General features: G+C 52.8%; 13 protein-coding genes across 13 annotated transcripts; 7 read left to right on the top strand and 6 right to left on the bottom strand.

Moving 5' to 3' along the window:
* Positions 1 to 255: 255 nt before the first annotated feature.
* On the top strand, positions 256 to 1,442 carry HMPREF1120_02063 (uncharacterized protein; the record flags this gene model as incomplete). The annotated part of the gene is made up of 4 exons (XM_009156096.1): positions 256 to 375; positions 455 to 497; positions 562 to 1,321; positions 1,388 to 1,442. The coding sequence occupies 4 exons, from the start codon at positions 256 to 258 to the stop codon at positions 1,440 to 1,442; spliced, it is 978 nt and encodes a 325-aa protein (XP_009154344.1).
* Positions 1,443 to 2,184: 742 nt separating this feature from the next.
* On the top strand, positions 2,185 to 4,213 carry HMPREF1120_02062 (phosphoacetylglucosamine mutase; the record flags this gene model as incomplete). The annotated part of the gene is made up of 6 exons (XM_009156095.1): positions 2,185 to 2,331; positions 2,391 to 2,404; positions 2,506 to 2,650; positions 2,704 to 2,718; positions 2,774 to 3,295; positions 3,353 to 4,213. The coding sequence occupies 6 exons, from the start codon at positions 2,185 to 2,187 to the stop codon at positions 4,211 to 4,213; spliced, it is 1,704 nt and encodes a 567-aa protein (XP_009154343.1).
* A 734-nt stretch (positions 4,214 to 4,947) lies between these two features.
* Positions 4,948 to 6,645, top strand: HMPREF1120_02061 (uncharacterized protein; the record flags this gene model as incomplete). The annotated part of the gene is made up of 1 exon (XM_009156094.1): positions 4,948 to 6,645. The coding sequence occupies one exon, from the start codon at positions 4,948 to 4,950 to the stop codon at positions 6,643 to 6,645; it is 1,698 nt and encodes a 565-aa protein (XP_009154342.1).
* Positions 6,646 to 7,066: 421 nt separating this feature from the next.
* On the bottom strand, positions 7,067 to 8,038 carry HMPREF1120_02060 (short chain dehydrogenase/reductase; the record flags this gene model as incomplete). Its single annotated transcript, XM_009156093.1, has 1 exon — positions 7,067 to 8,038. One exon carries the CDS (start codon positions 8,036 to 8,038, stop codon positions 7,067 to 7,069), a length of 972 nt encoding a protein of 323 aa, XP_009154341.1.
* A 702-nt stretch (positions 8,039 to 8,740) lies between these two features.
* Positions 8,741 to 10,415, bottom strand: HMPREF1120_02059 (uncharacterized protein; the record flags this gene model as incomplete). Its single annotated transcript, XM_009156092.1, has 3 exons — positions 8,741 to 9,010; positions 9,064 to 10,215; positions 10,284 to 10,415. The coding sequence occupies 3 exons, from the start codon at positions 10,413 to 10,415 to the stop codon at positions 8,741 to 8,743; spliced, it is 1,554 nt and encodes a 517-aa protein (XP_009154340.1).
* Positions 10,416 to 10,885: 470 nt separating this feature from the next.
* HMPREF1120_02057 (DNA-directed RNA polymerase II subunit E) lies at positions 10,886 to 13,757 on the top strand. The gene is made up of 3 exons (XM_009156090.1): positions 10,886 to 11,198; positions 11,273 to 11,358; positions 11,416 to 13,757. The coding sequence occupies exons 1-3, from the start codon at positions 11,097 to 11,099 to the stop codon at positions 11,942 to 11,944; spliced, it is 717 nt and encodes a 238-aa protein (XP_009154338.1). The 5' UTR covers positions 10,886 to 11,096; the 3' UTR covers positions 11,945 to 13,757.
* On the bottom strand, positions 12,482 to 13,397 carry HMPREF1120_02058 (uncharacterized protein; the record flags this gene model as incomplete). Its single annotated transcript, XM_009156091.1, has 3 exons — positions 12,482 to 12,840; positions 12,930 to 12,997; positions 13,057 to 13,397. The coding sequence occupies 3 exons, from the start codon at positions 13,395 to 13,397 to the stop codon at positions 12,482 to 12,484; spliced, it is 768 nt and encodes a 255-aa protein (XP_009154339.1).
* On the bottom strand, positions 13,731 to 13,913 carry HMPREF1120_02056 (uncharacterized protein; the record flags this gene model as incomplete). The annotated part of the gene is made up of 1 exon (XM_009156089.1): positions 13,731 to 13,913. One exon carries the CDS (start codon positions 13,911 to 13,913, stop codon positions 13,731 to 13,733), a length of 183 nt encoding a protein of 60 aa, XP_009154337.1.
* A 1,615-nt stretch (positions 13,914 to 15,528) lies between these two features.
* On the top strand, positions 15,529 to 18,456 carry HMPREF1120_02055 (uncharacterized protein). The gene is made up of 3 exons (XM_009156088.1): positions 15,529 to 17,314; positions 17,359 to 17,918; positions 17,969 to 18,456. Exons 1-3 carry the CDS (start codon positions 16,645 to 16,647, stop codon positions 18,389 to 18,391), a joined length of 1,653 nt encoding a protein of 550 aa, XP_009154336.1. The 5' UTR covers positions 15,529 to 16,644; the 3' UTR covers positions 18,392 to 18,456.
* A 163-nt stretch (positions 18,457 to 18,619) lies between these two features.
* On the top strand, positions 18,620 to 21,737 carry HMPREF1120_02054 (methyltransferase (Ncl1)). The gene is made up of 3 exons (XM_009156087.1): positions 18,620 to 18,731; positions 18,783 to 18,988; positions 19,045 to 21,737. Exons 1-3 carry the CDS (start codon positions 18,708 to 18,710, stop codon positions 21,428 to 21,430), a joined length of 2,616 nt encoding a protein of 871 aa, XP_009154335.1. The 5' UTR covers positions 18,620 to 18,707; the 3' UTR covers positions 21,431 to 21,737.
* Positions 21,738 to 21,797: 60 nt separating this feature from the next.
* HMPREF1120_02053 (mitochondrial chaperone BCS1) lies at positions 21,798 to 23,375 on the bottom strand (the record flags this gene model as incomplete). The annotated part of the gene is made up of 1 exon (XM_009156086.1): positions 21,798 to 23,375. One exon carries the CDS (start codon positions 23,373 to 23,375, stop codon positions 21,798 to 21,800), a length of 1,578 nt encoding a protein of 525 aa, XP_009154334.1.
* A 186-nt stretch (positions 23,376 to 23,561) lies between these two features.
* On the top strand, positions 23,562 to 26,349 carry HMPREF1120_02052 (uncharacterized protein). Its single transcript, XM_009156085.1, has one exon. The coding sequence runs from the start codon at positions 23,775 to 23,777 to the stop codon at positions 25,161 to 25,163; it is 1,389 nt and encodes a 462-aa protein (XP_009154333.1). The 5' UTR covers positions 23,562 to 23,774; the 3' UTR covers positions 25,164 to 26,349.
* Positions 25,685 to 27,108, bottom strand: HMPREF1120_02051 (uncharacterized protein; the record flags this gene model as incomplete). Its single annotated transcript, XM_009156084.1, has 4 exons — positions 25,685 to 26,488; positions 26,546 to 26,729; positions 26,781 to 26,910; positions 27,084 to 27,108. 4 exons carry the CDS (start codon positions 27,106 to 27,108, stop codon positions 25,685 to 25,687), a joined length of 1,143 nt encoding a protein of 380 aa, XP_009154332.1.
* Between the last annotated feature and the right edge of the window lie 559 nt (positions 27,109 to 27,667).

Raw genomic sequence — 27,667 nt, 5'->3', positions numbered from 1 at the left:
GGCGAGGCTACGTTATGCAGTGTTTATGCACCGGCACGTTACTAGGTAGGAGTGCTAACGGGCGATGTGGGGACTAATCTGCTTAGGGCATCGCGACCTTTGAGTGATGAACCACCCCTATTGGCCTTTGGGCTTTGATGTCCCTATTCTCAGCTACAGTAACATCTTTGCGCGTCCCAGTATACAATAGGCCATTCCAAGGCCTTGCATCAGGATCGCGAGATCTTCCACTCAAGAGTCTATTCTTTGGCAGAGATGAAGCTCCTCGGCTGGTACGGTCGGAGCGCGGTTTACGGTCTTACTGTCTTATGTCTAGTCAATCTGTCGCTGGCATCCCTGGGCGACAGGCTGCCAGAGTTTCGCGAGTGTGTCAAGGTACGAAAGAGTGCCATCTTATACCCAAACGGACCGAAAATGTCCCTGACACTCAGTGTACTGACATCGAGCCTTGTAGGTTTGCATTGAAGAGAATTGCGACAAAGGACACAGCGCGTTGCGTAAGTTCATAAATTTTCCTCTGTGTACGGCGTTACAACACCTCGGTGCTGATCGTTCTTCAAGCTCTGCACCTTCGACTACTTTTATGGGATTGTCCATCTGAATGCGACTACACATGTCAGCATGTCATCACCGACCGACGGAAGGCCCGTGATCCGCCCATGATCGAACCGGTGGTGCAGTACCACGGCAAATGGCCGTTCCACCGGCTCCTGGGGATCCAGGAGCCCTTCTCAGTGCTTTTCTCGTTGATGAATTTCCTGGCCCATCGCGAGGGTATGGCACGGATCCGTGAGAAAATCCCCGCCAACTACCCCTTACGTCCGTACTACTTGGGCTTTGGATATTTTGGACTGGCAAGCTGGATCTTCAGCATGATTTTCCACACGCGCGACTTCAACGTGACGGAGAAACTCGACTATTTTGCGGCCGGCGCCAGTGTACTGTACGGCCTGTACTATGCCCCAATCCGCATTTTCCGCCTCGAATCAAACGAGAAGATCCTGCGTGCCTGGACCGCGTTCTGCGTTCTGCTGTACGTCGCTCATGTCACATATCTGACGGCTTGGAGTTGGGATTATACCTACAACATGGCGGCCAATGTCGTGGTGGGGATTGTGCAGAATGTCCTCTGGACCTGGTTCAGTTTCTCCCGATACCGCAAGCTCCAGAAGACTTGGGCCGCGTGGCCTGGTTTGATTGTTGCTTGGATCATCATGGCCATGAGTCTCGAGCTGTTTGATTTCCCTCCGATTGGCGGCATGATCGATGCCCACAGTCTTTGGCATCTGGGGACGGTGGTTCCCACCATTTGGTGGTACAGGTAAGAAAGAGACTGTCTTTGTCACTTGTCTTTGGATATGTCCGGGCTGATTTGTCGGTTTTGTAGCTTTCTCATCAAGGATGCTCAGGAAGACTTGGCTAGTCAACGATTAAAAGCGTAAAGGGGGAGGATGGACGAAGCGCGAGTCTGGCTTCTCTGGTAAAAGTGGCCATGTCTTGCTCTTTGGAAAGCAGCTCTGGAGTATATGTACAATGTATATTTGGTAGTCCGGATCGGTGGCCTGTGGTCCCTGAAGATATAGACTCTGTGCATATCGTCAATAGCAAACCCCCACGCACAGGCGGGTTAGAAACGCTAATTTTGCTAGCGCACTCAAAGGGTTCATTAGTCTGCGCTAGTGTTTGCTAGTCAGGCACAGCACTGACACCATCCACCCGCGGAGAATTCTGGCTCAATCATCATCTCTTCTGCAGTGGCGCACAGCCGCGGGCCCCAGCCCAGCCCAGCACCAACTGCGGTGGAAGCACCATCAACAGCAATAAGCTCTTTGGCTTTGCAACATCAGCCGCGCCTTGGGCCGTTATGAGCCTATAACAGACGTTGACAAGCAGGATGGCAAGGTCACTAGCTTCACTAACGGGTTAGTGGCCTGGCAGACGAACTCTGCCCTCTCCCTCTTACGCACTCCCTCCCGCAGATCACGGAATCTGTCACAATTCACGATTCGCATCCTCCTCATTCTCACTTCAGCCGACGGACCCGATTCCTTTGTTTACATTCATCTCATTTTCTGTCCTCGGACAGACTGCTTTGTCTGGCACATTCTCAGTGCCTTCGGTGGGATCGAGTCAAAAGGTTGAGAACAGCGCTTCAAGCCTGAGCCGTCGACCACCGCCGCCGTCATGTCGTTCTCCAATCCTCGGGAGTCGGTCTTCAACCAGCCTAAGCCGGTAGTCCATCTACATTCGGATCTGTTGGACGCCATCACGAAGGGTGTCGAGCCATATCCTATTCCGGAGGGAAAGAAATACCAATATGGCACTGCAGGGGTAAGTCACTGCATGGCCGTACCTTTCCGCCTCATCGTCTAACCAGTGTCTATCTACAGTTCCGCATGAAAGCGTATGTTGTTCCTCCTCTACTTCGGCCGAGCCAGAACCTCCCCATGCCGCTCCTGAGCCGGCACTGAAACGCTCCATTACTGACAAAGAGTGGGAATCAAGTAACGCTGGACTCGACCATGTCATATACACTGTTGGCCTCATTGCGGCGGCTCGTTCCAAGAAGCGCAATGCGACCATCGGAATCATGATCACTGCCAGTCACAACCCGGCCGACGACAATGGGGTCAAGTTGGTTGATCCTATGGTATGTCGCCATCTACGCTCTCAATGTTGACACGCTGCTGACCGTCACACCAGGGAGACATGCTCGAGGTATGCCGGCCCTGCTCGCTCACATTCTTCATCACGTGATTAACATTGAGGACAGCAATCCTGGGAAGGCCTGGCCACTACCCTGGCAAACACGCCCAATGACAAATTGGCAAAGGCGTACGAAGACTTGGTCAATGAAACGCTGGTGGATGAGATCCGACAACTGCATGAGCGACCTGCCAAGGTGGTCTTCGCCCGTGATACTCGTGCCTCAGGTCCGTACCTGGTCACGGCGTTGAAGGCTGCGCTGGATGCAGTCAAGGTCGAGTACACCGACTATGGTTTGTTGACCACTCCGCAACTTCACTATATCGTCCGTTGCATCAACACTCTCAACACCCCGTATGCCTTCGGTGAACCGACCGAGAAGGGTTACTATGAGAAAATGACCAATGCCTTCAAGACGATCATGCATGGGCGAACCATTCAGGGTCCTATCACGGTCGATTGTGCCAATGGTGTCGGGGCTCCGAAATTGAAGGAGCTGATCAAATACCTCCCCAGCGGCAAAGAAGGCGGCATCGACATCAAAGTGGTCAACGATGACGTGGTCAGACCCGAGGCTTTGAACCTTGACGTGAGCAATCCAGACTGTTTGTGACAAGTTAGAGTTGTATGCTGACCTATGATCCAGTGCGGTGCGGACTATGTCAAAACCAAACAGCGAGCTCCTCCTAGTTCAACGGCCAAACCGGGTGACCGTTGTTGCTCTCTAGACGGCGATGCGGATCGTGTTGTCTACTATTATACCGACGAGTCGAACACATTCCACTTGCTGGATGGAGATCGCATCGCAACGCTCGGGGCGGTCTTCTTGGCCGACATGACTCGTGTTGCCGGTGTGGACCAGAAACTCAGGATCGGCATTGTCCAGACAGCTTATGCCAACGGAGCGGCGACCGAGTATGTCGAGAAAGTGTTGAAGCTACCCGTCACAATCACCCCTACTGGCGTGAAACATCTCCATCACGCCGCTGCCAGATACGATATTGGCGTCTACTTCGAGGCCAATGGTCATGGAACGGTCCTTTTCTCCGACAACGCCATCAAGACCATTAAAGAGGCAGTGCCCAGATCTCCTGGTCAGAAACATGCTCTCGAATCCCTCCGGGCTTGCATTGACCTGATCAATCAAGCTGTGGGAGACGCGATTTCGGACATGCTTTTTGCAGAAGTGGTCCTAGCGCACAAGTCGTGGACTCTGGAGAACTGGCGAAACACATACATCGACCTCCCCAACCGTCTCGTTGCAGTTGCCGTGCACGATCGATCGGTATTCAAGGCCACCGACGCCGAGCGGAGACTGGAATCTCCTAAGGGGGCTCAGGAAGAGATCGACCGCTGCTGTCAGATGTATGTCAAAGGCCGGGCTTTTGCTCGAGCATCCGGAACAGAAGACGTGGTGCGTGTCTACGCGGAAGCCCATTCCAAGACCGAGGCGGAAAAGCTGGCTGCGCAGGTTGCAGAGATCATCAAGAAATATGGTTCAGCATGATCTTTGGATTTGACCCGGACATGACACGACGATTATGACCAAAAAGGGGCTTTGCGGTTGCGCTTGCGAATAGAAAACCCAGGATTATGACGAGGTTTTTCAATTCTTCAAACATGGGATGTCCAGCGAAGGTGTGACCGTCTGATCCAGCACAACCAGAATGGCATTTGGACAACATGGGGCATAGCGACGGGCGTATGAAACGGGCAATTGAATGTCGGTACTTGCTTTGGATGACTCGAGCTAGCAATGGATTGGGCAGTGCAGAGAGATACCAAGGAATCAAAAGTTGTTTTTTTGTTTTGCTTTACTTCTTTTTTCTTCTATTCTCTCCGGTCGTGGATCCTACCTCGTCTCTCGCCTAACAATCCAAGTTGGTTGCACCTGTACCTGTTGCTGTTGCTGTTGCTGCTGGTGTTGTAGGAGTGGTGCAGCAACATGATTCTCCAGATTGCTGCCATTTTTGCAGGGGATGAGACAGACCGTGCTGCGGGACGAGGCTTGTTAGGACGAGGCTGCTGCGGTGGATCAGCCGCCGGCACACAGCCTTGTGGAACAAGGAGGCGAGGATGCAGTCCCGTTACCGTGACGGACTTGCCCGAGGTTCCTGGCCTTGCACCCATAGTAGTCTTGTATGATGCACATCAATCGGGTTGTCGACCCATAGGTATTCAAACCGTCCTTCTCTTATCGGTCCGAATTATCCTATTTGTAGGTGTCCGATCGATCGATCCATGAAGCTGCAGAATATCATTTTGTCAGGGCGTGAGCCGGAGTCTCGATGGGACGTGGATATTGAAGCGGGCATCATCAAGTCTATCGAGCCGTCGACGTCGTTGTCGCCGGTTCCCACCGCTCCGCTTCTTCTTCCATCGCTATGTCATCCCCATGTTCACCTTGACAAAGCATATCTTTTGACCGGTGATTTTGACTACACCGATCTGACCCCACGAAGCGGTTCTTTCACCGAAGCACTGGCGTTGACAGCGCGTGCTAAGGAGCGGTATACACCCGACGACCTCTACCTACGGGGTGCGCAGCTGCTAGCCACGTCGGCAACGCAGGGCGTCACTTCGTGTCGGGCCTTTGTGGAAGTCGACCATGTCACGCGCCATAAGGGCTTGGAGGCGGCGCTTATGTTGAAATGGGGGTTTGAGAATGAAAACGCCACCACTGGCACTCCTCCTCCTCCTCCTACTACTACCACCACGCCCAGAACTGACGCAAGCGGCGGTGATCGCAAGAGCAGCGACCCTACCGATATCAACAGCTTCAAGGGCAGAAATGGTTGTTTCAAAGTTCAAATTTGCGCATTTGCCCAAGATCCCTTATTCAGCGCCGAGTATCACGGCGAGGAGAATCGTCGCTTACTCACTGAGGCGTTGGACAAGTACTGCGGTAGCCGCCGCCGCCATACTATCAATGACAGTGGCCAAGATGACTTTGGTAGAGGTGCTCATGCTGGTGCTATCAATGCTGCCGCCGTGATCGAAGCCCTCGGAACAACTCCGTATGTTGAAGTGGACGTCGAAGCCAGCCGACAGAACATCCGGTGGGCGATCGAAATGGCCCTCAAGTATTCCCTCCATTTGGATTTCCACCTCGACTACAACCTCGACGAAACTAAAAGTCTGATGGTCTGGGACGTTTTGAAGTTACTGAAAGAAGCGCGATGGACCGAGCGGGCCGATAGGACTAAAACGATCGTGCTGGGCCACTGCTCGCGTCTGACTCTTTGCAGTGATGCTGAGATGGCCAGGCTGGCGCATGAGATTAGGGAATCATGTCTTCCAATTTATTTTGTAGGGCTGCCTACGAGCGATTTGTTCATGATGGGACGTCCGCAACAGCAGCAGCCGCCGTCTTCGACAGCGCAAGCTGAGGACGGTAATCGGTTGGGTTTCAGTGCACATGCGCCTCACAATCGTCCTCGGGGAACTATCCAGGTCGTCGATATGATTAGCCGTCTGGGTCTCGAAGCTTGTCTGTCCATCAACAATGTCGGCAATGCCTTCACCCCCTGGGGCACAGGCGACCCGCTTCATCTGGCCTCTCTCGGTGTCGGGGTTTATCAGGCTGGTACGGAGGCTGATGCACGTACGTTGTATGAATGTGTCAGTGTGCGTGCGAGACGGGCGATCGGGTTAGATGTGCCAGAAGGAAAGGAAGACAAAGCTACAAGTGGAACGGATACTGGTGTCGACTCTCCTTCTGGAGCTGGATCTAGGTTGAGATCTAGCGGTGATTCAGAGAGTCTGGATCTGAAAGAAGGAGATACAGGCCCGTTCCTCCTCATCCGCAACAAATTGTGGGTTGGCTCTACCGATACCGATCACTTGTTGCCATTCAAGGTTCCTGCCCGCCAGCGTGCCAGTGTCAAGGACGTGGTCTGGGATCCGCCTGATATTGCGCTGAGACAGGTGATATACTGACTTGTTCTGGGGACCCAGGACTAACAGGTAGGTTGATGGTAGGTAGGCAGGTGGGTAGGAGGGTGTGTCGTTAATGACCAAAAAGACTTGATTGTGGCACACGCCATGTATCGCCACGCTCATGCTCCTTTCCTGTCAGCCTCACTCGAATGTGTGATATGCATATCCGTGAGGATCCAGTCCATCCGTATCACTCTCATTCCAAGGCGATTGAGATTTTTGTGGTAGTACTACAGTACCTATTTCCTGTATCGCTTCGCATGATACATACTGTACATACCGTCTGTAAAGTCGTCATTTACGTTCTGCAGGTTACACCCCAGATTCTTTGCATCTTGAGCCTTGCTCCAACTTTCAATTTATCTCATCATTCATGCAGTGCATCATAAGCTCTGTTCTTTCACCTGCATGTCACTGCATCTCAAGCCTTCTTCGCACCTCTTCTTCTCTCTGCATCCTCCGCAATCGCCTTCGCAGCATCAAACTTGAACTGTTGATCCCATCGACTCAACGCACTCCTGCCCTCAATAATATCGCCCACCGCCCACGCCATACGAGCCTGATCAAGAGCCTCATCGACATCCGTGTCCGGACAAATGATATAGAATTTCCCCGCGTTGATTTTCTTAACGCCATACTCAACGACCTGACTCGGTAACCAGGCGCCGCGGGGTTTTTTGTTCAAGGCCTGTTCATCCGGCACGGGTCCTTGATTCCCACTAAGACCCGTGAACGTCCATCCGGGTACGAGGAGGTGGACGGACACCTGTTGCTGTGATGTTGAGGTCTTGCTTCGTAAGTCGTGAGCAAGTTGCTCAGCGACGACTTTGACTGCTGCTTTACTGGCGTTGTAGGCTGGGTTTCCTGGTGGGTTGGTGATGCCCTGTTTACTTCCGGTAATCACAATGGCTGAAGGACCGGAACTGTCGGAATTTGATTTTGTGTCTGTGACTAGGGGCAACAGAGTGGCGAGACCATGGACAACGCCGAAAAAGTTGGTTGCGAGTGTTTTGTGGAAATATGCTGCGTCGTCCCATGGTGTTGAAGTGCTGGGTTTCATACTCATCCCGGCGTTGAGCATGAGGAAATTGATCGTCGAGAACCTTTTGTTGGTTGTTAGGTCGGACTTGACTTGTGTCCATGCTGATAAGTCGGATACGTCGAGGGTGTATGTTAGGATTTGGGGGGAAGTATTTGTGTTGGGAGTGTTGGGAGTGATTGCTTGTAATGCTGTTTTGGCCTTTTCGAGATTGTCGCTGTTGATGTCGGCTAGGGCGACGTGCATCCCTTGTCGACGGCAGTGTTGGGCGAATGCGAAGCCGACGCCGGATGCGGAGCCTGTGATGAATGCTAGTGTTCCGGGTCGGAATACTGATGTAGATGGAGATGCCATTGCTGTAGTGGTTGTTCCGTAGGTCGGGAATGTACTGTTCTGCCTGATAAGTATGGTCTCGACGACTCGGTAGGTGGTTGGGTCGAAGAACTGTGTGTATGGCTCTGGTGTCGCTGCTGGCCGGATGAGTACCTGTTTCTCGGACGATCTGAGATGAGAGTTGAATAGAAGACAAAGGATAGAATGGAAGAAGGACGCTTCACGCGGCGAGGCTCCGCGTACTCTACCTCGGGAGTTCCATGTCATGTCATGTCGTTGTGGGATGGCCAATGACGTCGAGCGGTGCCTCTTCTGCAACACCAGTACGGCGTGCGGAGTGACGCTACAAATACTCGGTAGGATTTGTGGTGAACATGCACCGTCCATAGCCTGCAATCCCATCATCAAGGGCAGTGTCTGTATCTAGTACGCGTGTGAAAAATGGTCTGCCGTTTCTGTTATTGCAACACCTGGGCTGTCTCTAATAGTGCAAATAGAACATAGTCTGGCTTTTGGGTACTTTTGGTACTTTTCCTAGGCCTTACGGTGTCCTCCCCTATCGCTCCTAACAATCACACTGAGAAAGGTCTGCCTGGCATGAAAGGCATGAAACTGACCAGGAAGAACAAGAAGCAAGCAAAAGCCAGCGAGCAGCCAGCCTAGTATCGCTCCTGTAGAATGCCTGGCATGACTGCTCGTATATCCGTGGTATAGCAATCCCGTCTATGCCGTGGCAACCTCCTCATTCTCCTTGTCTTCGATCTTGGTTTCCTTCAGCTCCTTAGCAACATCAGCAACTGCATCCTTTTCCTGTGCTTCCTCGGCCTCGACAGAAATAGTTCCATTGACACCAGAGTCTTTCAATGCAACCTTCTTCGCACGATCGGTTCGGCCGCCCTTGCCGGCGCCTCGAGAAGGTGGAGGAGAGGCATTGGACGCTTCAGTGGCTTCCTGCTCCAGCTTTTCGATTTCCTTCTTGGCTTTCTCGATGTTCTGTCACGAACGGTCAGTATCTCTCTAATATGCAAAGCACAAACATTTCTTACCTTCTTGGTCTGGCTCTCTTGGTCCTTCTTCCAGGCTTCAACCTTGGCCTTCAATTTCTCAACAACGGCAGGAACATCAGCTTGAGTGCTTGGTGGGTCGACACCGACCTTGGCCAGCTCTTCGATGATGCCAATGTTCAGGTTGATTTTTCCAGATTCGGCGGTAGAGGAAGCAGCAGCCTTCTTGCCACCTTTGCCCTTCTTCTTGCCTCCACTTCCCACAAAGAAGTCCTCGTCCTCTTTCTTCATGACCTTCATGCCCTTGAAGCCGGCATCGTCCACTTGTCGTTGCGCGGTCGCGGCGAGCTGGCTGGCTGACTCCTTGGCCTCTCCAGAATTAACCGAGGACGGGTCAAAATGGCGAATGAGACCTTCAGCAATACGAATCTCGTTCGAGAAAGCCGGTTCGCTGGCTTCTTCAAGTTTCTGCTCGGCGATACGGCGACGCTTTTCCTTCTCGTAGGCCTCACGCTCGGCCTTCTGTCGCTCCCGGCGTTGCTGGTAAAGTTGGTCTTCGTACTCCTTGTAAGCCTTCCTTTGCGCATAGTAGTCGTCCTTGATCTTCCGGATGTTAGCGTACGTGGCCTGCTGCTCCTGGTACAACTTCTCCCGCTCCGCTTTCAAGGCGTCCAAGTTCTTGTTGGTGTCCTCACGCGCGGCCTTGATCTGGTCGAGCTCTTTCTGGTTCTCTTCATATTTTTGCGCCAAAGCACGAGCCTCCGGGTTGTCGAAGGATTTCTTCAGCTCTGCGTTCTCGGCCTTCTTCTCGTCGATTTTCTTCTGCAGATCGTCCAGAGCCGTGAATCCCTTTCTTTGGCGACGCAGGGCCGAAACCTCAGCCAACGCCTTCTTCTCGTCCACCAGCTTCATGTTACCAGAGTCAACTTGCTTCATGATGCTAGCAATTTTGGCATCGATCTCCTCGGCGTTCTTGAATCCAGCACGGGTGCGGGCATCCTTCTGCTCGGCGATGAGCTTCTTGATCAAGGCATCATTCTGGTTGAACTTCTCCTGTTGGCCTGACTTCGCCGACTTGTGTTCCTGCTGCTTCTGACGGATCGCCTTTTGTTCTTCCACAAGCTCTTTGAAGCGGTCGTTGGCGGGCGTGGACTTTCCAGGACGGGCACTGTCGAGTTTGGCTCGGGCGGCGTTCTGAAACCCAATCAGTCAGTCACAAAGAGTCTTTACGTCGTGACAAGGGGGCATGATATCAGACATACAAATCTGGCCTGGGCGGCTTCGTGTTCCTTCTCCGCCTGTGCAAGGGCAGCCTTGAACTTCGCTTCATCAGGCTTCTCAGGTCGCGACTTTTGAGTGCCATCAGTGGCAGAGACAGTTTCCGTATCGGCCATGGTGATAGAATGAATGTTTTGTCGCGACGACCAAACTGGGAGTTACCGAAAGGACAGGTCGAGGTAGCGTGCGATATTGAGGATTATATGTTATGTATTTCTAGTCCATGCTAGGTCACGGTAGCGGTGAAGAGGGGTGACAGTAGATGTGCCAGCAGTGACAGACCACGGACACAACAGGCAGGGACTCGAGAAGACGATGAGGGACTCGGACAGAGGACAGACTTTCGAGAGCTAATAGTATGGATACTACTAGTAGTCCTGTTGTGCAATATTTAGTTTACTGAGAAATAATGCCAGTGTGATAGAGTCGGGTTCTTGCTTGTTGGTGCAGTGTGTGGAGAAAATAGGGCGTACACTAGTACACCTGCGGTGTGCGGCTGATTCCCCTCCACGGCCAAAGTACCTTATAAACGCCCTTGTTAAATCCGCAAGCGCAGCCACTAAAAAATAATTGCGGCTAACTTGTTCCCGACTATTTGTTCCGCATCCGCCAAGCCCAGAAACTTTTGCCTGCGTCGCGCTTCGAGAAGTTGAAGTTGGGTATTGAAGACCTAGAAGAGGTATAATCATACTCGCCGTCGCCGCTCCACCACTCTTACCAAGAGATAACCTAGTTCTCTGTTGCATCCTTTTTCTGTAACCCTTTTTGAATCGTCGCCCCAAGGGTTTTGCGGCAGAATGGACTACGACGACCGGCCAAAGCTGTCGGTGGAGGGCGAGAAGGAACTGACCAGACTTTGGAGGACATGGCGGACGGTACTCGAAATGCTGGTAGACAGGGTATGCGACCGACCGACCGACCTTGCCATCGCTTATAGGATGGAAGCAGTAGTGCTGACCATTTATTTCCACAGGGCTATGCGATCGCGCAGGACGAGCTCGCAATCACCCGCGATGATTTCCAGAGGAAGTTTGGCGATCCATCCACAGGCCACGTTGAGTGAGTTTTTTCGAAATGCGCCCGCGCGACCAAGTGACTGACTGTGGCATACCTTAGGCGGAGACTGATGAAACTGCAAGCGGTGCCGACGGAAGAGATGATCAAGCGCGACACACCGCGACCGACCAAGTCAAACCCGAACCCGCAGACGACGGCCGGCACCATCTGGGTGGAATTCAGCCCGGAGACCACCATTGGCATCAAGCACCTGCGCGCGTTTGCGCAACATCTGGACGCGAACAAGTTCACCACCGGAATCTTCATTACCATTTCACCCGTCACCGCGGCCGCACTTAGGGCGTTCGAGCCGCTGGCGGAGCGAGGTATCACGGCGGAATGGTTCCAGGAGTCAGACCTGCTGGTAAATATTACTAGACACGAGTTGGTGCCCAAACACGTTCTGTTGAGTGCCGAGGAGAAAAAGGTGTTGCTCGACAGATACCGTCTGAAGGAGACTCAGCTGCCTCGCATCCAGTTCAATGATCCCGTCGCTAAATACCTCGGTCTCAAGAGAGGGAATGTCGTCAAGATCATCCGCAAGAGTGAGACTGCTGGGAGGTACGCCAGTTATCGGTGGGTGTTTTAAAGGAAAACCAAACAATAAAGACAATCAACTGCTCTACTTTGCTTGCCATTATCCGGTTCGGGTTCATCAGCGAGGAGTTTCGGGTCAAACAAAAAAAAATGGAATGGCAAAGCTTGGTCCTGTATCGCATTTGAGTGGGTGTGAAGCCGGAGTTGGCGGGCAATTTGCAAACCGGACGGACGGGCGGGGCGAGTGTTCTTGTGTCGATACCAGACGAGACAGACATGATCATTATCAAATTATGAAGGACTTCACTGCTTCAGTATACTGAACCGCCAATGCACCCCGGCTACGACTACGGTAAATTTTGGCTGGCAGGTGCCCTGCCAGTGCTGATGTTCATTCATTTCCATTATCCTGTCCATTCCATCATTATCATGTCATCAATGGTCTACATATCCTCATAAGATCCAATCCCATTTGGTCTTCTTTTGTACCTCAGCCAGCAATTTGTCCGCTTCGCATCCCAGGGCTTTTGTGTGTGTCAGGCAAAAGAAGATGTCACCGGCATAGCCAGTCAGTCGGCTAACCAATCGCTCAAACATCAAGCCGCTTTTCATGCTCGATAGAGATGGACTTGGTCGGCGAGTCAGGCACCGATTGCATCTCATACAGCGTCTGCGGAGACTTGCTGCCAAAGCTAGATGCATGTTCCTGCATACTGTCTGTACGCTCGTACAAGGCCCGGTCCTCGGTGCACTGGCTGCGAGCCAACGTGGTCGAGACCTGTGTCGGTGACGACGACTTGTCGTCCGAGTGGTATCTGGCGCCGCTGTAGGATCTTCGGATTTTGTGCAATGCAGATAGGGTTTTCTGCTTGATGGCGCCGCCACAGGCGGCCCAGATGCCGATGTGGTTTTCCACGGCTGCCCAGAGATAGACCAAGGCGTAGTTTTCTGCAAACGTCCCCCAAAAAAGGTTAGCCACAACCTGTTTTTCCACGCAAAAAGGGCAGACCCTGGGTCATTCGGAGGGAATGTCGTACCTGAGACGCTGCCGCCCCTGTCGAGGTGGACGAGAGCAACGAGACGCAGGATGCTTGCAACGACAACACTGGAACAGATGTGTCAGTGACAGGCTGGTTGAGCTGGGGAGATGGAGAAATATCGTACAGTAGTCCCAAGGCGAACAAAGCATATAAGCCCAATCGGTGCGGCTTCACCATGTCGACGTTGCGGAGCAGTACCATTGGGATCAGGTACAGGATGACATCGTTGACAATCATGATGATGGAATTGCAATAGAAGAAGGTCATGATGTCGACGCACTTGGCGTCAGGACTTGCGAGTGGATTCCACATGTGGCTGAGAGGGATACACTGCAGCAATATGACGAACACAGAGCTGATGCCAAAGCCGGCGGCGACGAACTGCATGAAGTGGATGAAGTATCGTTGACATCGGCTCCGTGCGAGACCGTAATAGAACGTCAACCACGCATGCTTGACGAACATGTTGCAAAGAAAATATGGCGGGAAAACGGCGACAAGAAGCTAAGAAGAAGTCAGCTATGATTCCAGCACGCAAGGCTCACTTGCAAATCAATACCTTCTGCAGTAATGGTCGTGTCGCAAATTCGAGGGGTGTGATATCGGCTCCAAGGCCGTTCGCAGCCGCTGGAGGCATATCAGTCACACTGGAGTTTGGTACCAGGGATTGAGAAGAACATCCTTACCCGCACATACAATGCCTGTCATGACCAAGGCGAGGAACTGCACTTCAAGTTAGGAAAAAGTCCATACGAAGTCGGTGGTAGGTGCAACGTACAGCACTGATGACCAGGAACCCTATAGCGGGTCAGTATTTGCAGCCTTGCGGTGGTTGAGATCGTTTGTGGACTCACATTTACTTGCGTTCAGCCGACCAACGGTCGTGTACTGCCTGTCGAGCTGGATCGACACAAAAACGATGGTCCCGACCGCGAGCACGAGGCTCGTGCCCACCAAAGCAGCATCCGTAGACTCCAACATGTTCAAAGCTCACTGTAGATACTCGGTGCACAGATGATTTGGAAGAGATTGGAATCTGCCATCCCCAGAGGTGTCAACTCTGGCAATATAAAGTCGCAGCATGGCACGTTGTGCGGTACCCAGATATCGAACCATGGCGTGTCCATCTGTTCAAAAGTTCGGATCGGTGGTTGCCACTTCGGATGTGTCGTTCACTCTTGCACTGGAAGCGTTGGACGCGCGACTTGTCAAGTTCTAAGAGAATAGCCCCAAATCCAGAATGGTCCAATGGTCAGAGCATAAAATGTGGATGACAGGTGCCTTGCAGGGACTCGGCCAAGGTAAGGACGATTCAACAGCATCCCCGCTGTCAGCTAAGGAAGGGTGGAGAGTGGAGAGTCGACCCTGTCAAGCATGAACAGGAAGGGTGTGTGTCTCGCCCATTGTCAATAAGTTATCTTGAGGCGTTCCATCAGGTAGGATCATATTATGAACCTGAGTCTTTTGTGAGACCTAGAGAGATTGCCGGCTTCGCGCGCCGTTCCGCATGTTTCCTTATAACCGTAGCAGTAATATGCCGTCCAGAGTTTGGAGCCGTTGAAAAGAGCTTGTTATATCGGCAATGTGGGCTCGGGTCGGCATTCCGAGAAGGCGCCCGCATCGGTTGGCGCCGAACAGCTAACGTTATAACGGTGCGCACTCAATGCTCCACTGACCTTTCCCCGGCGTCTTGAAGAGGGTTAGGCAAGGTGGGCAGAATAGAGGGACACGGTCACACTGGGCCAGCTCCTCCAGTCTGCCCACTGTCATCGGCGGACATTCGGGTGCGTTCTGGCCGGGCTTCCTGGCCACGAAACTTCCAAGGTTGAAGTCCGTTGGAATAGCCAAGCACAAGGGCTGACGGCCCTACTAGTACAGGAAACGGGCAGATAGACGAGATCGTGCATATAGCGACAGATCTGACTGCACTACTATTGCTTTTGGTGCGCGGCCACTCCTGTCACTCGCCAGTCTGGACAACGAGAGGACTTTGCCGCACGTCGGTCGAGTCAGTTCTCGGTCGTCTCGCACCATGAGATGTCGACCTCCCATGTGCTGTGCGGCGCAATGGCAGGTGGATTGCCGGCAACACAACCGGTCATCTTCGAATCGATATGTGCAACCGTCTTGCGCACTAGCATCCAGCTGAAGTGTAAGCACCACCACTCCTTGCCTATCCGTCTCGGGGTGTAAGCGAGTGAGGGATATGGCCGACCAGCTAAAGTAAGGGGCCAAGCACTGCTCAGCTCCATGGGAGGCTTCTGGGGGCTAGACTGTACGCAAGACGAGGTGAGACATCGCAAGGGTGCAGGAGTGCGGGAGGTCGGATCAATCGACGGCCTCCCAAGGCAGGTCGACGGACGACCATTGTGCCCCTTCACCACAGTAGATCGCACCTATGACATTGTCGGCGGATCGTGTGTAAATGTAGACTGCGCAATGATAGTACGTGTCCTGCACAACGTTCGTAAGCAGTTTTTGTTGCAGAGCCAGCTCCCTAGGCCTTATGGAACAGGGTATTTGTTTTGTAGATGTATTTAATACATAGAAGTCAAGTTCATGGGCAGGCGTTCGAGGGTGTCTCTGCAGGATTGGACAAATCCCAATATTCCAAAGTAATGTGATACCAACATGCTTTTGGTGGGCCTCTCCCTTCGCTGTCTGCCCATTCTTCACACTGGTACAGTGATTGAGCAAATGAAGCCCACGAGCGGCCCTGCGAGAAGAATGTCGACACCTGGAGGTTGCTGTATCCTCGTGCTGCTCCACTCTTCAACCAACGTACCGTCCAGACATTTTCAAGAACAACGAGAAGGGACCATGGCTGTCGACTATCGTGATCCGCCAACACTAGTATTTCACGTACAGCTGCAGCTGCCCGGGGATGTTTGCGCTCCGTGCAGTGCCATGCAGTGCCAGTGTGCGCGGTCCTTCGCGCAGCCTGAGCTTTCAAGTTGAAGCCGGTGGCAGCCCCACAATAATGGCAACTGGCATAGGACAACTTCATGTTGAAAGCTTGCAGTGCACAAGCCCAAGCAAGCAGATCCTTCCTGTCATGACTTTCAAATGCATCCTCAGCTGCATTTGCATATGGAGATGCAAACGACGCATCGATCAATGCAAAAGAAGGTCTCGGCGAGATGACCTCGCTTCATTTGTACCTGGGACTTTGCCAAACAGAGAGAGGTACAGGATTTTTGCATGGACTGCTAACCCAGCAATGGGCCATCTCTCATCCTGCAGAGGATGACCGTGCGGCGTCATGCTCCAACTGCTTGCCAACGAGGGGTCTTCGCTTTGAGCCCGTCTTTCCAGCATCTTCATACGAGTGACAGACGTGCAGTGTACTAGTACTCTCTCAAAAGAAGTCTTGATGTTCCAGCCAGCCAGCCTTGCAGCCATCACTGTGATACTGCAGCCAGCACGCCACCGCAGTAATGACCCTCACAGCTCGCGACTGTGTGCGCCACCAAAGGGACGGCCGGAGATTGTGATGCGGTTCCATTGCAGGCCAACCGCTGCAGGAGGGTCGTCGCGGACAGTGAAAACAGTTAGCTACGGTATCAGTTCAGATCATGCGGGTTGGACTTCAGGCGCAGGCACGTCCGAAAGGTGTGGCTTTGCCCGGCTATAAGTATCTGAAAGATGCTCGGTCTCTGCAGAATTCTATTGCTCTCAGTTCAACCTATCCAGTCTCTTGATTAGTTCAGCCATGGCTGACAACCCTGCACCGCCTTCAGCCATCGCCGCTGCAAGGGAGGCGTATGTGGACCGGTTCGAAGTAATGTTGGAGTTGTATGATCAGCTTGATTCTAAGTTGACGGACCTGGAAACCCAATCCACCGCAGCTGGCAAGAAACTGGATGAATTGTACAATACACTTGAAGCCCACCTCAATCGCACGAGGATAGCCTCGAGAGCCAGCTCCCTTGTATCCGTTATAGGCATTATCTTGTCTCTCACGCCGGCTGCACCCGTGGGTATCCCTTTGGCAATTGCCGGCGGAGCCAGCGGTATTGCGATGAGTGCTACGGAGCATTTCAAATTCGAGAAAGATGCAGCCGAGGGATTTAAGGAAGTCATGAAAAATTATGCTACTGCGTTCGAAGCTTTGGAAAAGCATTTTCAGGATATTCAGGATAACGAGTCGAATTTGCACGAATCCCTCACAAGCTTTCTAACTCTACTCGCTACGACCCCGACACCTCCTCGAGTGAAGCCAGAAGTTCCATCCGGTCCAGGTATCAGACCTCCCAGGGTTCCCTATGCTGCGAATGGGTTCAGTAAAATGGCTTTTCATGGGCTTGTCGTGGGCGCGGCTGGAGTGAAACCTCTGGCGACATTGGCCTTGAAAGGCGGCGCAGAGTTTGGTAAATTGCTAGGTGGGGATTTCCCCTTTGGACACGCAATGTGCTGACCCATACAGGCAAAGGTGGCGGCCTTCTGTTGAAAGCTTCACCGGTGTTCAAAGTGCTTGGTAAAGTCTTGCCAGTTGTGGGTAAGGTCTTGCCAGGTGTGAGTATCTTCGTTGAAGGGTATTCAATCTTTGAAACCTGGAAAGTGAACAATGAGACTTTGGAGCAAGACAAGAAACTCAAGGATGATATCTCTGGCCACGCCATGTCCGTCCGTGAGGCTGTTCGGAAGTACAAGTCATCTCTGGAGGAACAACTCGGAAACCAGCAGTTGCGAAAAACTCTTCGAAAGCTGTTGAGACTTCGAAGGCCTCCACCTGGTCCACCCCCAGGTGCTGATAAGCTTGCATGTGCGATGCTTGCCGCTATGGATCAGTTTAAGGGCCTGGGATTCTGGGTCTTTGGGCTATTAATGGGCGAAGAGCACGAAGATCCAACTCAGAACGACTACACAACTGATCTGGTCGGTGTACCGGATGTGGAACAACTCGGTCAGAAAGCGTTGTGCGCCCCAGTTGTCGATTCGGTGTTTGTCAGGTATTCTGAAATAGTGCCTCCTACTGACAAAGAGGTAAGCCGCGAGACAACTTGTGCCTTGATGAGACGAGACTAATATCTTAGGGCGCGGGAGATGACCAGAAGCCCCTTCAAAGTACTCTGGGAGCTTTCAGAGCTAATTGTGACTGGGTCGATATCGGCGATACCTATGTGTTCAATGTCAGCGGAACTCAAAAGGACAAACGGGCTGGCTCATGGATTAAGTATTGGAAGTCGTGGTTATACGACTGCGTGCGAGGCGGCTGCGTTCCTCAGCTTTGCAAAATTCTCGAGCCTGGGAGTCACTCTTGGCTTAAGCCTCTGCTGGGTGGGCATTTGCAATTGGCAGCTGATGGAGCAAGTCCGCGCCATTGGTATATTCTGCCGATATGTCCTGCCCATAATGCTCCCTCGGGAACATACGATCGGAAGTGGGGTGGAGGAGGAACGCCTATGCTAACCAAACAGACAGCTTGGGCAGTTAAGATACCTGCCATGAGGTTTTAGATTAGAATCGACTAAGTAGTCCATAGCTGTACCTTTGGTGTTGTGTAGAGCGAGAAAATATCCCGTTGGTTACAATTACATGTACCGTATTATATTAGTAGAAGTACTGTACAAAGCATGAAGTCCATTTTCTCTTCCGAGAAGATCTCTCGCTGTTTTCAACGCTGCCAAGGCTGACATAAGCCTGAGTCTGGCTCCGCAAGGACTCGAATCCGCGCTTCATACAAGAAATTTGGTGGTGAAATTTCCCCACGTCGCGACTGCATGCGCCCGACGCTCGTTACTAGTATCTCAGTTGATCCCACTCTCTACAAGAATGGGCAAACGGGGCGGTAAGAAAGTAGGGATATCTCTTTTTTCCACTACTGAGCAGTATTAACAACGAATCCAGGGTGGTCGAGGCGGAGGCCGAGGCGGCGGCGGCCATCGCCCGCGACAAGACAACCGAACAAATAAAGCAGAGATCAGTCGGTACAATGAAAAGTTCGAAGAATACTACAACCAACTTGGGATCATACCGGAGGAGGAGCGATCGGATTTCTGGGAGGCGATGCGGAGGGATTTGCCCAACAGTTTCAGGTTCACTGGTTCCAAAGCGTACGTCTGTCGTGTACACCACCTTTTTGGCAGTGATTTGGCCTGACCGTCCATAGGCATGCTCTAGCTGTCCAGCAACGACTGCGCGACTACTATATCCCCGAGATTACATCCATCACGTACGAAGGCCAATATGTCGAAGCCCCCCGACCGGTCGAATGGTATCCGGATCAACTGGCGTGGTATATGACCACTCCCAAGAACGTCATTCGTCGGTTCAAGCCCTTTGCGAACTTCCAAAAGTTCTTGGTGGCAGAAACAGATGTCGGCAATATCACTCGACAGGAAGTGGTCAGCATGATTCCACCGTTGCTGATGGACCTGAGACCGGGCATGACAGTCTTGGATCTATGTGCCGCACCGGGCAGTAAATCTGCGCAATTGATTGAAATGATTCATGCGGGTGAGGAGGAAAGGTGTAGACAAGTCGCTGCAAACCTTGCTAAAGGCTTGGACAGACCTGAAGGAGAAGATTATGAAGATGATGGCCGTGCCACTGGTCTGCTCATTGCCAACGATGTCGACTACAAGCGAGCACACATGCTGGTGCACCAAGTCAAGCGACTAAGCTCACCCAATATCCTTGTCAGCAATCACGACGCGACCATCTTCCCCTCCATCAAGGTCTCACCTAGCCGCACCGAGGATGGAAAGCTTATTCAGAATAGATATCTCAAATTCGATCGAATTCTAGCAGATGTGCCTTGTTCTGGCGACGGCACGGTGAGAAAGAACATGGAGATCTGGAAGAAGTGGGCGCCCAGCAACGGACTCGGTCTGCATGCCACGCAGGTTAGAATCTTGATTCGGGCGTTGCAGATGCTGAAAGTGGGCGGTCGAGTGGTCTATTCCACGTGCAGCATGAATCCGGTGGAAGATGAAGCAGTTCTCGCCGAGGCAATCAACCGATGTGGAGGTTCAGACCTAGTTCAGTTACTCGAAACGAAGGATTATCTGCCTGGGCTCAAGCGAAGTCCAGGGTTGAAGAAGTGGAACATCATGGACAAAGCTGGTCGGGTTTGGAACGACTACGAGTCTGTGCTGAAACAGAAAGAAACAGTGGGTGAGGAGGGCCTCGGCCGTCTGGCTGAGAGCATGTTTCCGCCGAAGAACGACTTGCCTCTTGACAGAGCTATGCGCGTGTATCCCCATAAGCAAGACACGGGAGCATTCTTCATTGCCATTCTTGAGAAGCGGTCCGAAATTAAGGCCAGGCCAGAAGAGAAACCCGCTGTTGTCGCCCCGGAGCCCACCAAAGTGGAAGCTGCCGACTTCAATTCAAAGAGTGTCGAGCTGGAAACGGCCCCTGATGGCACGGTGGAAAAGGTCAATGGCACAACGCCCGTAGATGCAGACTCACCGGTCAAGAGAAAACGGTCACCTGCAGAGGACGAGGAAGAGGCCCATCCGATAAAGAGAGTCAAGAGTGAGGAGCAGCCGGCTGCAGGCACTGAAGCCGATAGTGAACCAGGTCCAGCACCAACAACAGCCACGAACGGCTCTGTGCAGAATGCAGCAGACTCTCAACCCAAGCAGGACCAGCCAAACAATGCCCAGAACCCATTCAGGAAGAGGAACCGTGACCAACCGTTCGAAGAACCGTTCAAATACCTCTCCCCATCAATCCCTGAACTGGCCGAAATCAAAGAGTTCTACAACCTGTCACCCCGGTTCCCGAACGACAGATACATGGTCCGCAACGCTCAAGGCACTGCGACCAAGAACATATACTACACCAACGCGCTTGCCAAGGAGATCCTTCAAGAAAACGAAGGCAAAGGTTTGAAGTTTGTGCACGCCGGGGTGAAGATGTACGTCAAGCAGGACGCACCAGCTCCGGACATTTGCCCCTGGCGAATTCAGACCGATGGTTTGCGCCTACTCGAAGCGTGGGTCGGCCCTGAGCGGATTGTCAAACTGCGCAAGAAGGAGACTTTGAGAAGGTTGTTGATTGAGATGTTTCCCCGATTCAATGGCGAAGAGTACAAAAAGCTCGGCGAGGTTGGCGAGCAGATCTTGCCCTTGAAGATGGGTTGCTGCGTGCTTGTCGTCGAGCCGAGTGATGCCGAAGATGGGCTAAGCGAAAGGATGGTCTTTCCGCTCTGGAAGTCGCTCCAAAGCGTCAACCTGATGCTGCCCAAGGAAGATCGGCGGGCCATGTTATTACGGCTTTTCAATGACGATACCCCGCTGGTGAATCTGAGTAAAGGCTGGGTTGGAAAGAAGGATGGAGCGGAGAAAAAGGCCGACGATTCGACGGAGAAGCCTGCAGCGGCTGACTCTATGGATGTTGACCCTAAGCCAGCCGATGATGAGCCAGAGGATGCACCAGCGGCTCGAGTTCGCAACAGCAGCTCTCCCGAATCCGAAGTCGGCACTGTGCTACCTAATCCTGAGGCAGCGTCTGCAGACGAAGAAGATGGCGGTGTTGAAATCTCTTGATATGCCGGGAAATACTCTCTTCGATTTGCTGCCGGCCTAGAACCTCTACAATACTAGTAGCTGATAATATGACCAAATGACACTACTGTATCTGGATGGTCTCTTGTATCTCTACCTTTGTGCGTAAATATCTATGTCCTGATTGTCTGGTCAATTCTCGACTGGGTGGTGCAAACCGAAGAAGAAAGAAACGACAGATAACCAATTCCGTGTCGTGATCTTTAAGATATGTAGTTGTTACACCAACTTTGATAAGTTGTTGGTCAAATGTTTATACACATTTCCAGTAGGACATGAAATGCTTTCATCCACGGCAAAGCCAGAATAATCTATCGGGTATCTATCTGCCCAGCAGCAATGACGACTGCTAGCTCAACTGAGGTGGACTCTCTTGTGTTGGAGCCAGCGCGCTGGGCATTTCACCCGGCGCCAGCTGCCAGGCCATGTCGACCGCACCCTGGGGATTCCCCTTGTTGAAGAGGAACAAGCCCTGCAAAGCAGCCATGCTGGTCTGGCTAGTGCGGGCCGAGGGATCAGGCAGCACGTGGTTCGCCACCAATTTGGACAAGAATTTCCGCTTCAGCTTGCCCTCTTGATCGATATCGCCGTAGAACCGTTCCCAGAGCTGCTCAATCTGATAGGTCGTGGCCGGACCAAGGTGGACCGTCATGTCGACTCTGCCAGGACGGACGAGAGCTTCATCAAGACGGTCGACGTGGTTGGTAGTCAGGAAGATGATGCGTTCCTCAGCACTGCCGACGCCATCCAAGGCATTCAGCAAGCCCGAGAAAGTGACATTGGCGCCCTGATAGCCATCGGAGTCGACCTGGCGACGGTTGGCGAATGCAGCGTCGACGTCTTCCAGCAGCACCAACGTGCGCTGCGGTATTACAGTCAACAAATGGTTAAGTCTGTCGTCCGTGAGCCCTCGCTCGCTGAGATTGAGCATGGCAATGTCGTAGTTCAGATGGCCCGCCAGGGCCTGGATGAAGGAGGATTTGCCGGTGCCTGGCGGGCCATAAAGCAAGTATCCTCGCCGATAGGGGATGCCTCGCTCATAGTACCATTTTGAAGAAGACAGGAAATCTTGCACATCGGCCACAATCCGTTCCTTGACGCCTTCGTCCAGAATGACCGACTCTAAAGGTCGCTTGCTTCGAGGGTGGCCGAATTTGTCCCATTTGGTGCCCCAGGCGGTATAGATGACGGTTTTCCCTTCGACAGATTGCGTGGCAATGTCGTGGGCTTCCTTGAAGAGCGACTCGAACACGTGGCGATGCGCGTACAGTGTCGTCAAGGTCACCGTTTCCCATGGCTTCCCGTCCATAGAGAATTGCTTCGATTCCCTCTGTCGGTTGACTGCGATCCAGGCATTCTTGTACCGTATCACATGTCTCCCCGGGCCCGGGATCAGCACAAAATCCGTGTGGATCGCCCCGTTGGGCAGTTCTCGTTTCTCCGTCTCGATCGCGAGATGGCGCATCCCCGGTGTCAATCGTTGGAGGATCGATTCAAACATTCCGGTCTTTGTTTCTGCGCCGCTCCCGCCCAGTTGTCTGGCACCATTTGTTGCCATCGCTCTCCCTCGCTCGTGTAGCGTCATCCAGTAGAGGAACCATGGGTAGGAATCGTCGCGGACGCTGATTTCGACGTCAACGAGCAGCCGGCGCCGCAGAAGGGCCGCTCCATGGCGTAGGCCTCGTTGTGCAAATGTCGCGAGCGCGCCCAGTCCTGCAAGACCGAAGCCCGCAGTGAAAAAAGGGTTGCTCGTCAACTGTGCCAATATACCTCCATCGCCAGACGCGGTGCTTGTGCCGGTTCCTGCGAACTGACGCAGCAGATCGGACTTTGATGCAGGGTGTTCATCTAGACCTGATGTTGGTGACGTGGGAGGAGCAGCAGTCGAGCTCGAGGCGACCGATTCCACGCCATTGTCGCTCTGCATTCCCTCTAGACCTTTGCTCTGGGACACATCTGACTACTAGTCGTCCGTTGGTGACTTGGTGCAGTGAGTGGTACTGGTACTAGTAGTCGGATCAACAGGGCTGCCGCGCGGGAAGTTTTTCGTCCGACCGCGTCCGGCCGTATTGCGGATTTAAGAAACAGCAGCATCACCGTCCCAGTCAATGCCATCAGCACCGTGCCCTGTACCTTCGCGGACGAAACCCAAGCCACCATTCATACCTCGCTCGCGCCGTGAGATTTTGACGCGCTGAACTACTAGAAGCTAGGCAGCAGGGAATCTTTTGCGCGCGAGGCATCCCGTCTTACACAGGCACACTACATACATTAATAGGAGACTTGTTCGGGTTGTTTCCTTTTCTTCCCTTCTTCTCCCTTCCTCATGCGGTCCTTCTTGCGCCAACTGTTGTTCAAAACCGGCGCATTTGGTACCACCCGGCCTCGAATCTCTGCTGCTTCTCCGTTACGAACAATGTCCACCTCCTCCACAGCTGCCCTATTATATGCGGCGACCATAGCGACCCCGTCACTGGCGGCGACAAGGCCCGAAGATGAGATCACAAAGGCGAAAGCATGGCACTCGAAGAACGGCGGGTTTGAGAACCCATGGCCGTCATGGCAGATGCTGTCGGTCTTCCAAATCATAACAGGCCTCCTAGGGAGAAGATTGTCAGGCAAGGGAAACACACCAGACACGACTCCGCCAACCGTGCCTGTGCATGCTCCCCAGTTTCTGTCGGAGCGGACAGGAAACGGCTCATTACGAGCCACTTGGCTAGGCCATGCATGCTATTACGCCGAGTTTCCCTCCGGGTTGAGGGTTCTGTTTGATCCCGTCTTCACGCCGCGGTGTTCGCCCTTCTCCTGGCTCGGTCCCAAGCGATACACCGAGATGCCCTGCCAGATCAAGGACATCCCAATCATTGACGCCGTCATCATCTCCCATAACCATTACGACCACCTCTCCCACCCGACCATCATGGAGATTGCCAGATTGCATCCGGAATGCCATTTCTTCGTGCCACTGGGCAACAAGAAGTGGTTCCAGGCCTGTGGAATCGAGAAGTGCACTGAGTTGGATTGGTGGGAAGAAGTGGATTTCACCTTGACCCCATCCTCATCTTCCTCTTCCTCCTCCAGCGGTCCAGAAAAGAAGGAGGTAGACAGTTCTTCTTCCGAACAAACAACCAGCACCAGCACGCGGGTCACTGAGCCCGTCGGTGAACATCCCAACAACTCTTCTTCTGCCGCGGGGTCCGAGTCTATAACTGCCCGCATCGCCTGCTTACCATGTCAACATATCTCCGCCCGTAGTATCCACGACCGCGCCAGGACCCTATGGGCATCGTGGTCCGTCAAATCCGGCGACAAATCACTCTACTTTGCCGGTGATACTGGCTATCGCACCGTTCCCAAGGAATCCGAAGGCAAAGACGACTGGGGTCAAGAATATGCTTCTCTCCCTTGCTGTCCCGCCTTCAAGGACATCGGACGTCTCCGCGGTCCCTTCGACCTAGGTCTCATCCCTATTGGTGCTTACATGCCTCGTTGGATTATGAGTCCAATGCATGCCAACCCTCGCGATGCCGTCGAGATCTTTCGCGATACAAAATGTAAACAGGCCCTCGGTATGCATTGGGGAACCTGGGTCTTGACCGAGGAGGACGTCCTGGAGCCGCCCAGGTTGCTGAGAAAAGCCCTTGCTCATCATGGGCTGCCAGAAACGGGCGTCTTTGATGTTTGTGACATTGGCGATAGTCGCGAGTTTTAATTCCTGTCTAAACGTGCGAAAATTCATTGGTAAAAAGGCAACGTGCTTATGGGGCTTTTGTATGGGCTGGTCTGGGTTGGATCTGATCGGGGCAAGGAGCAGGCACACGAGGAGTTACTCAAAATTCGAGCTACGGCCTTTGGAGTTGGGAATTGTACTACTATACAGCGTTGAGCCAGATTGTGGATGTTCGAAATGTGATGGACAACACTGTTATCACACGGCCAAACATCTTCAAATTCGATTGGGGCCACTGGACTACTCTTTCATCAAAACTGCAATTGACCGAGTTGTGAAATATCCTCACTAATAATACAGGGGGATCACATCCTTGTGTGAAAGCTCAACGCCACTCGCTGTCAACTTTTTGGGTATTGGTGCAGGTTGCTTTTCCTGCTCTCGGATACCGCTCCTCGGCTCGCTTCGCAAGCAAACCAGATCAGCATGTTTCAGACTCCAGTTCGAGCTGTCGGTAGCTCGTGACTTGAGACATCTTTTCCGGCATAAGCCACTCCGACAACCTAGGCTGCGTTTCTTTTTGCTCTGCCTTTGCCGGTGGCTCGCTTGACGACTTTCTTTGGCTTCTGTTGCGGCTCTTCCAGGTCGGCGTCGTCGAGATCCGCAGTGACCGAAGGTGGCTCCTGCGCAAGGACATCCTCTCCTTCATCCTCATGCTTAACCTTGACTTTCTTTGTCTTCTTCGACTTCGATGGCAAAGGTAGGTCGCCCTCGTCAGCGCTTTCTTGCTTCGCTTTAGTTGGTCTTCCTCTCTTCGCCTTGACTGCAGGTTTGACAATAGGAGCGTCACTCGGCCCATCAGTTTGCGCCTCAAGTCTGGGGGCGTCCTCTTCGCTGTCGCCAGCTGCTGGTGGGTTTGTCGTCTTTCTGCTAGACTTGGCCTTGGGTTCGTTCAATGCTTGGTCCGAGTCCTCCGCTGCCTCGTGCTCCTTTGCTTTGACCTTTTTGGCTCGGGACTTCTTCACTTTTGGAACCTCCGCCGCTTCGATGTTCTCGTCAGCAGCCTTCCGCTTCCGGGTCCCAGATGTCTTGGGAGGTGGGGCCGGCTCGGAATCTTCCTCGTCATCCTCGGTCTTCCCTTTGCGGCTTCTCTGTTTCTTCTTTGGTGGCGGTGAAAGTGCAAGGTCATCTTCGTCCTGCTCCGGTCCCGCCTTGGCTTTCTTTGTGCCAGTCCTCTTCGCTTTGGGCTTGCTGGGTGTTTCCTCTGCATCCGCGCCCGCCTCGCCGTCTCCTTCAGCATCGTTCTTTTTCTTCTTTGGAGTGCGTTTGCGGATGCCCTTCTGGCCTGGCCGATTTAGTTCGGGGTCCTGGAACAGCTACTGTTAGAAGGGGCTAGGGTGAAAGTCCGGAAATGCAAATCTTACGCCCTTCCAATCTTCATCGGCAACGTGACCGTGCTGTAATGCAAACTTGATCTTCTCCTGTGCTTCCGGGGGCAATTCATCATAGCCATCCAGAATTGCTGGCAAGTCCTCGTCAAGATCAAGGTCTTCTAACGGGCCGACTTGGTCTTGGAAGTTTTTGACCTGAGCAGGTGTAACACAGCCCCTAGACACTCGTAAATATGTGCCGTGGTAAGGGTCCGATCTGCAACATTACCAATGTTTCCATTTCCAGGTGAAGTGGTCCTGGATGTTCACCAGTGTGCCCAGTCTGAGCTCACCCTTCTCAATCTTAGGCCCGGCATCTTTGCAAGCCTGGCACTTTGCGCGGCCGGTTTTGGCCAACTCTGCCCTCCGTTAGCATGAGTGGATGCCCGAAACCATTGCGGGAGAGCAGCGGTGTTCCTCAAGCTGATGGCTGAGGAGTGCCACAGATTGTCTTAGATCGGAGGTGGGCAAATGTAGATTCACAGTGTAGGACTATGTTCATTTATGTCAAATAGGGCTGAGTCAGACTTACCGAACCGATACGTGGCATTCGACATGGTGGTTGAAAGAATTGAGATTAGGGCGTCTTGAGAGGGGGAGGTGGAACAACAAAGCAGAGCAGCGCAGTGCCTTGCTTGCGCCGATAGTCGCGTACTCTGAACTCTAAAGGTCACAGAGTGGAGTGGTAGAAAAGAAAAGTTGATAGCTTCTACAAACCGCAGGCTGCCACTGGCAGTGCATCTGAATGGCTGCGTTGGTTATTATCAGCAGGTGAGGCAGGGACGCGCTTTGTCAGATAAACGCGGCAGGCAGCTCCCTAAACGGTCGTGTCACACCAGCTTTTGCCAATAGACGCGTAAAGTGCCGCCAAGGCAAGGCTGCGTGTTTGTGATGTCACTTCAGCCTCACTGCCTTTGAGCTTCAAGTTCTCTCCTCGCCTCTCACTCCTCACCATGCCGGCGGCCTATGTACGTCGTAGGTACGATGGAGCTGCCCATTATGCAGTGTAATACATTGTGGAATTTCTCCTTGTGATACTTGGTAGCCTGAAAATCAGCAAAAAGGCCAGAACGCGCTTCAAACCTGCGGTACATGGAGAACCATCCACATTACTGA

The sequence above is a fragment of the Exophiala dermatitidis genome (assembly GCF_000230625.1).
Source record: "Exophiala dermatitidis NIH/UT8656 unplaced genomic scaffold supercont1.2, whole genome shotgun sequence".
Taxonomy (NCBI): Eukaryota; Fungi; Ascomycota; class Eurotiomycetes; order Chaetothyriales; family Herpotrichiellaceae; genus Exophiala; species Exophiala dermatitidis.
Note: the sequence above shows the minus strand (reverse complement) of the source record. Positions and strands in the feature narration are given on the sequence as shown.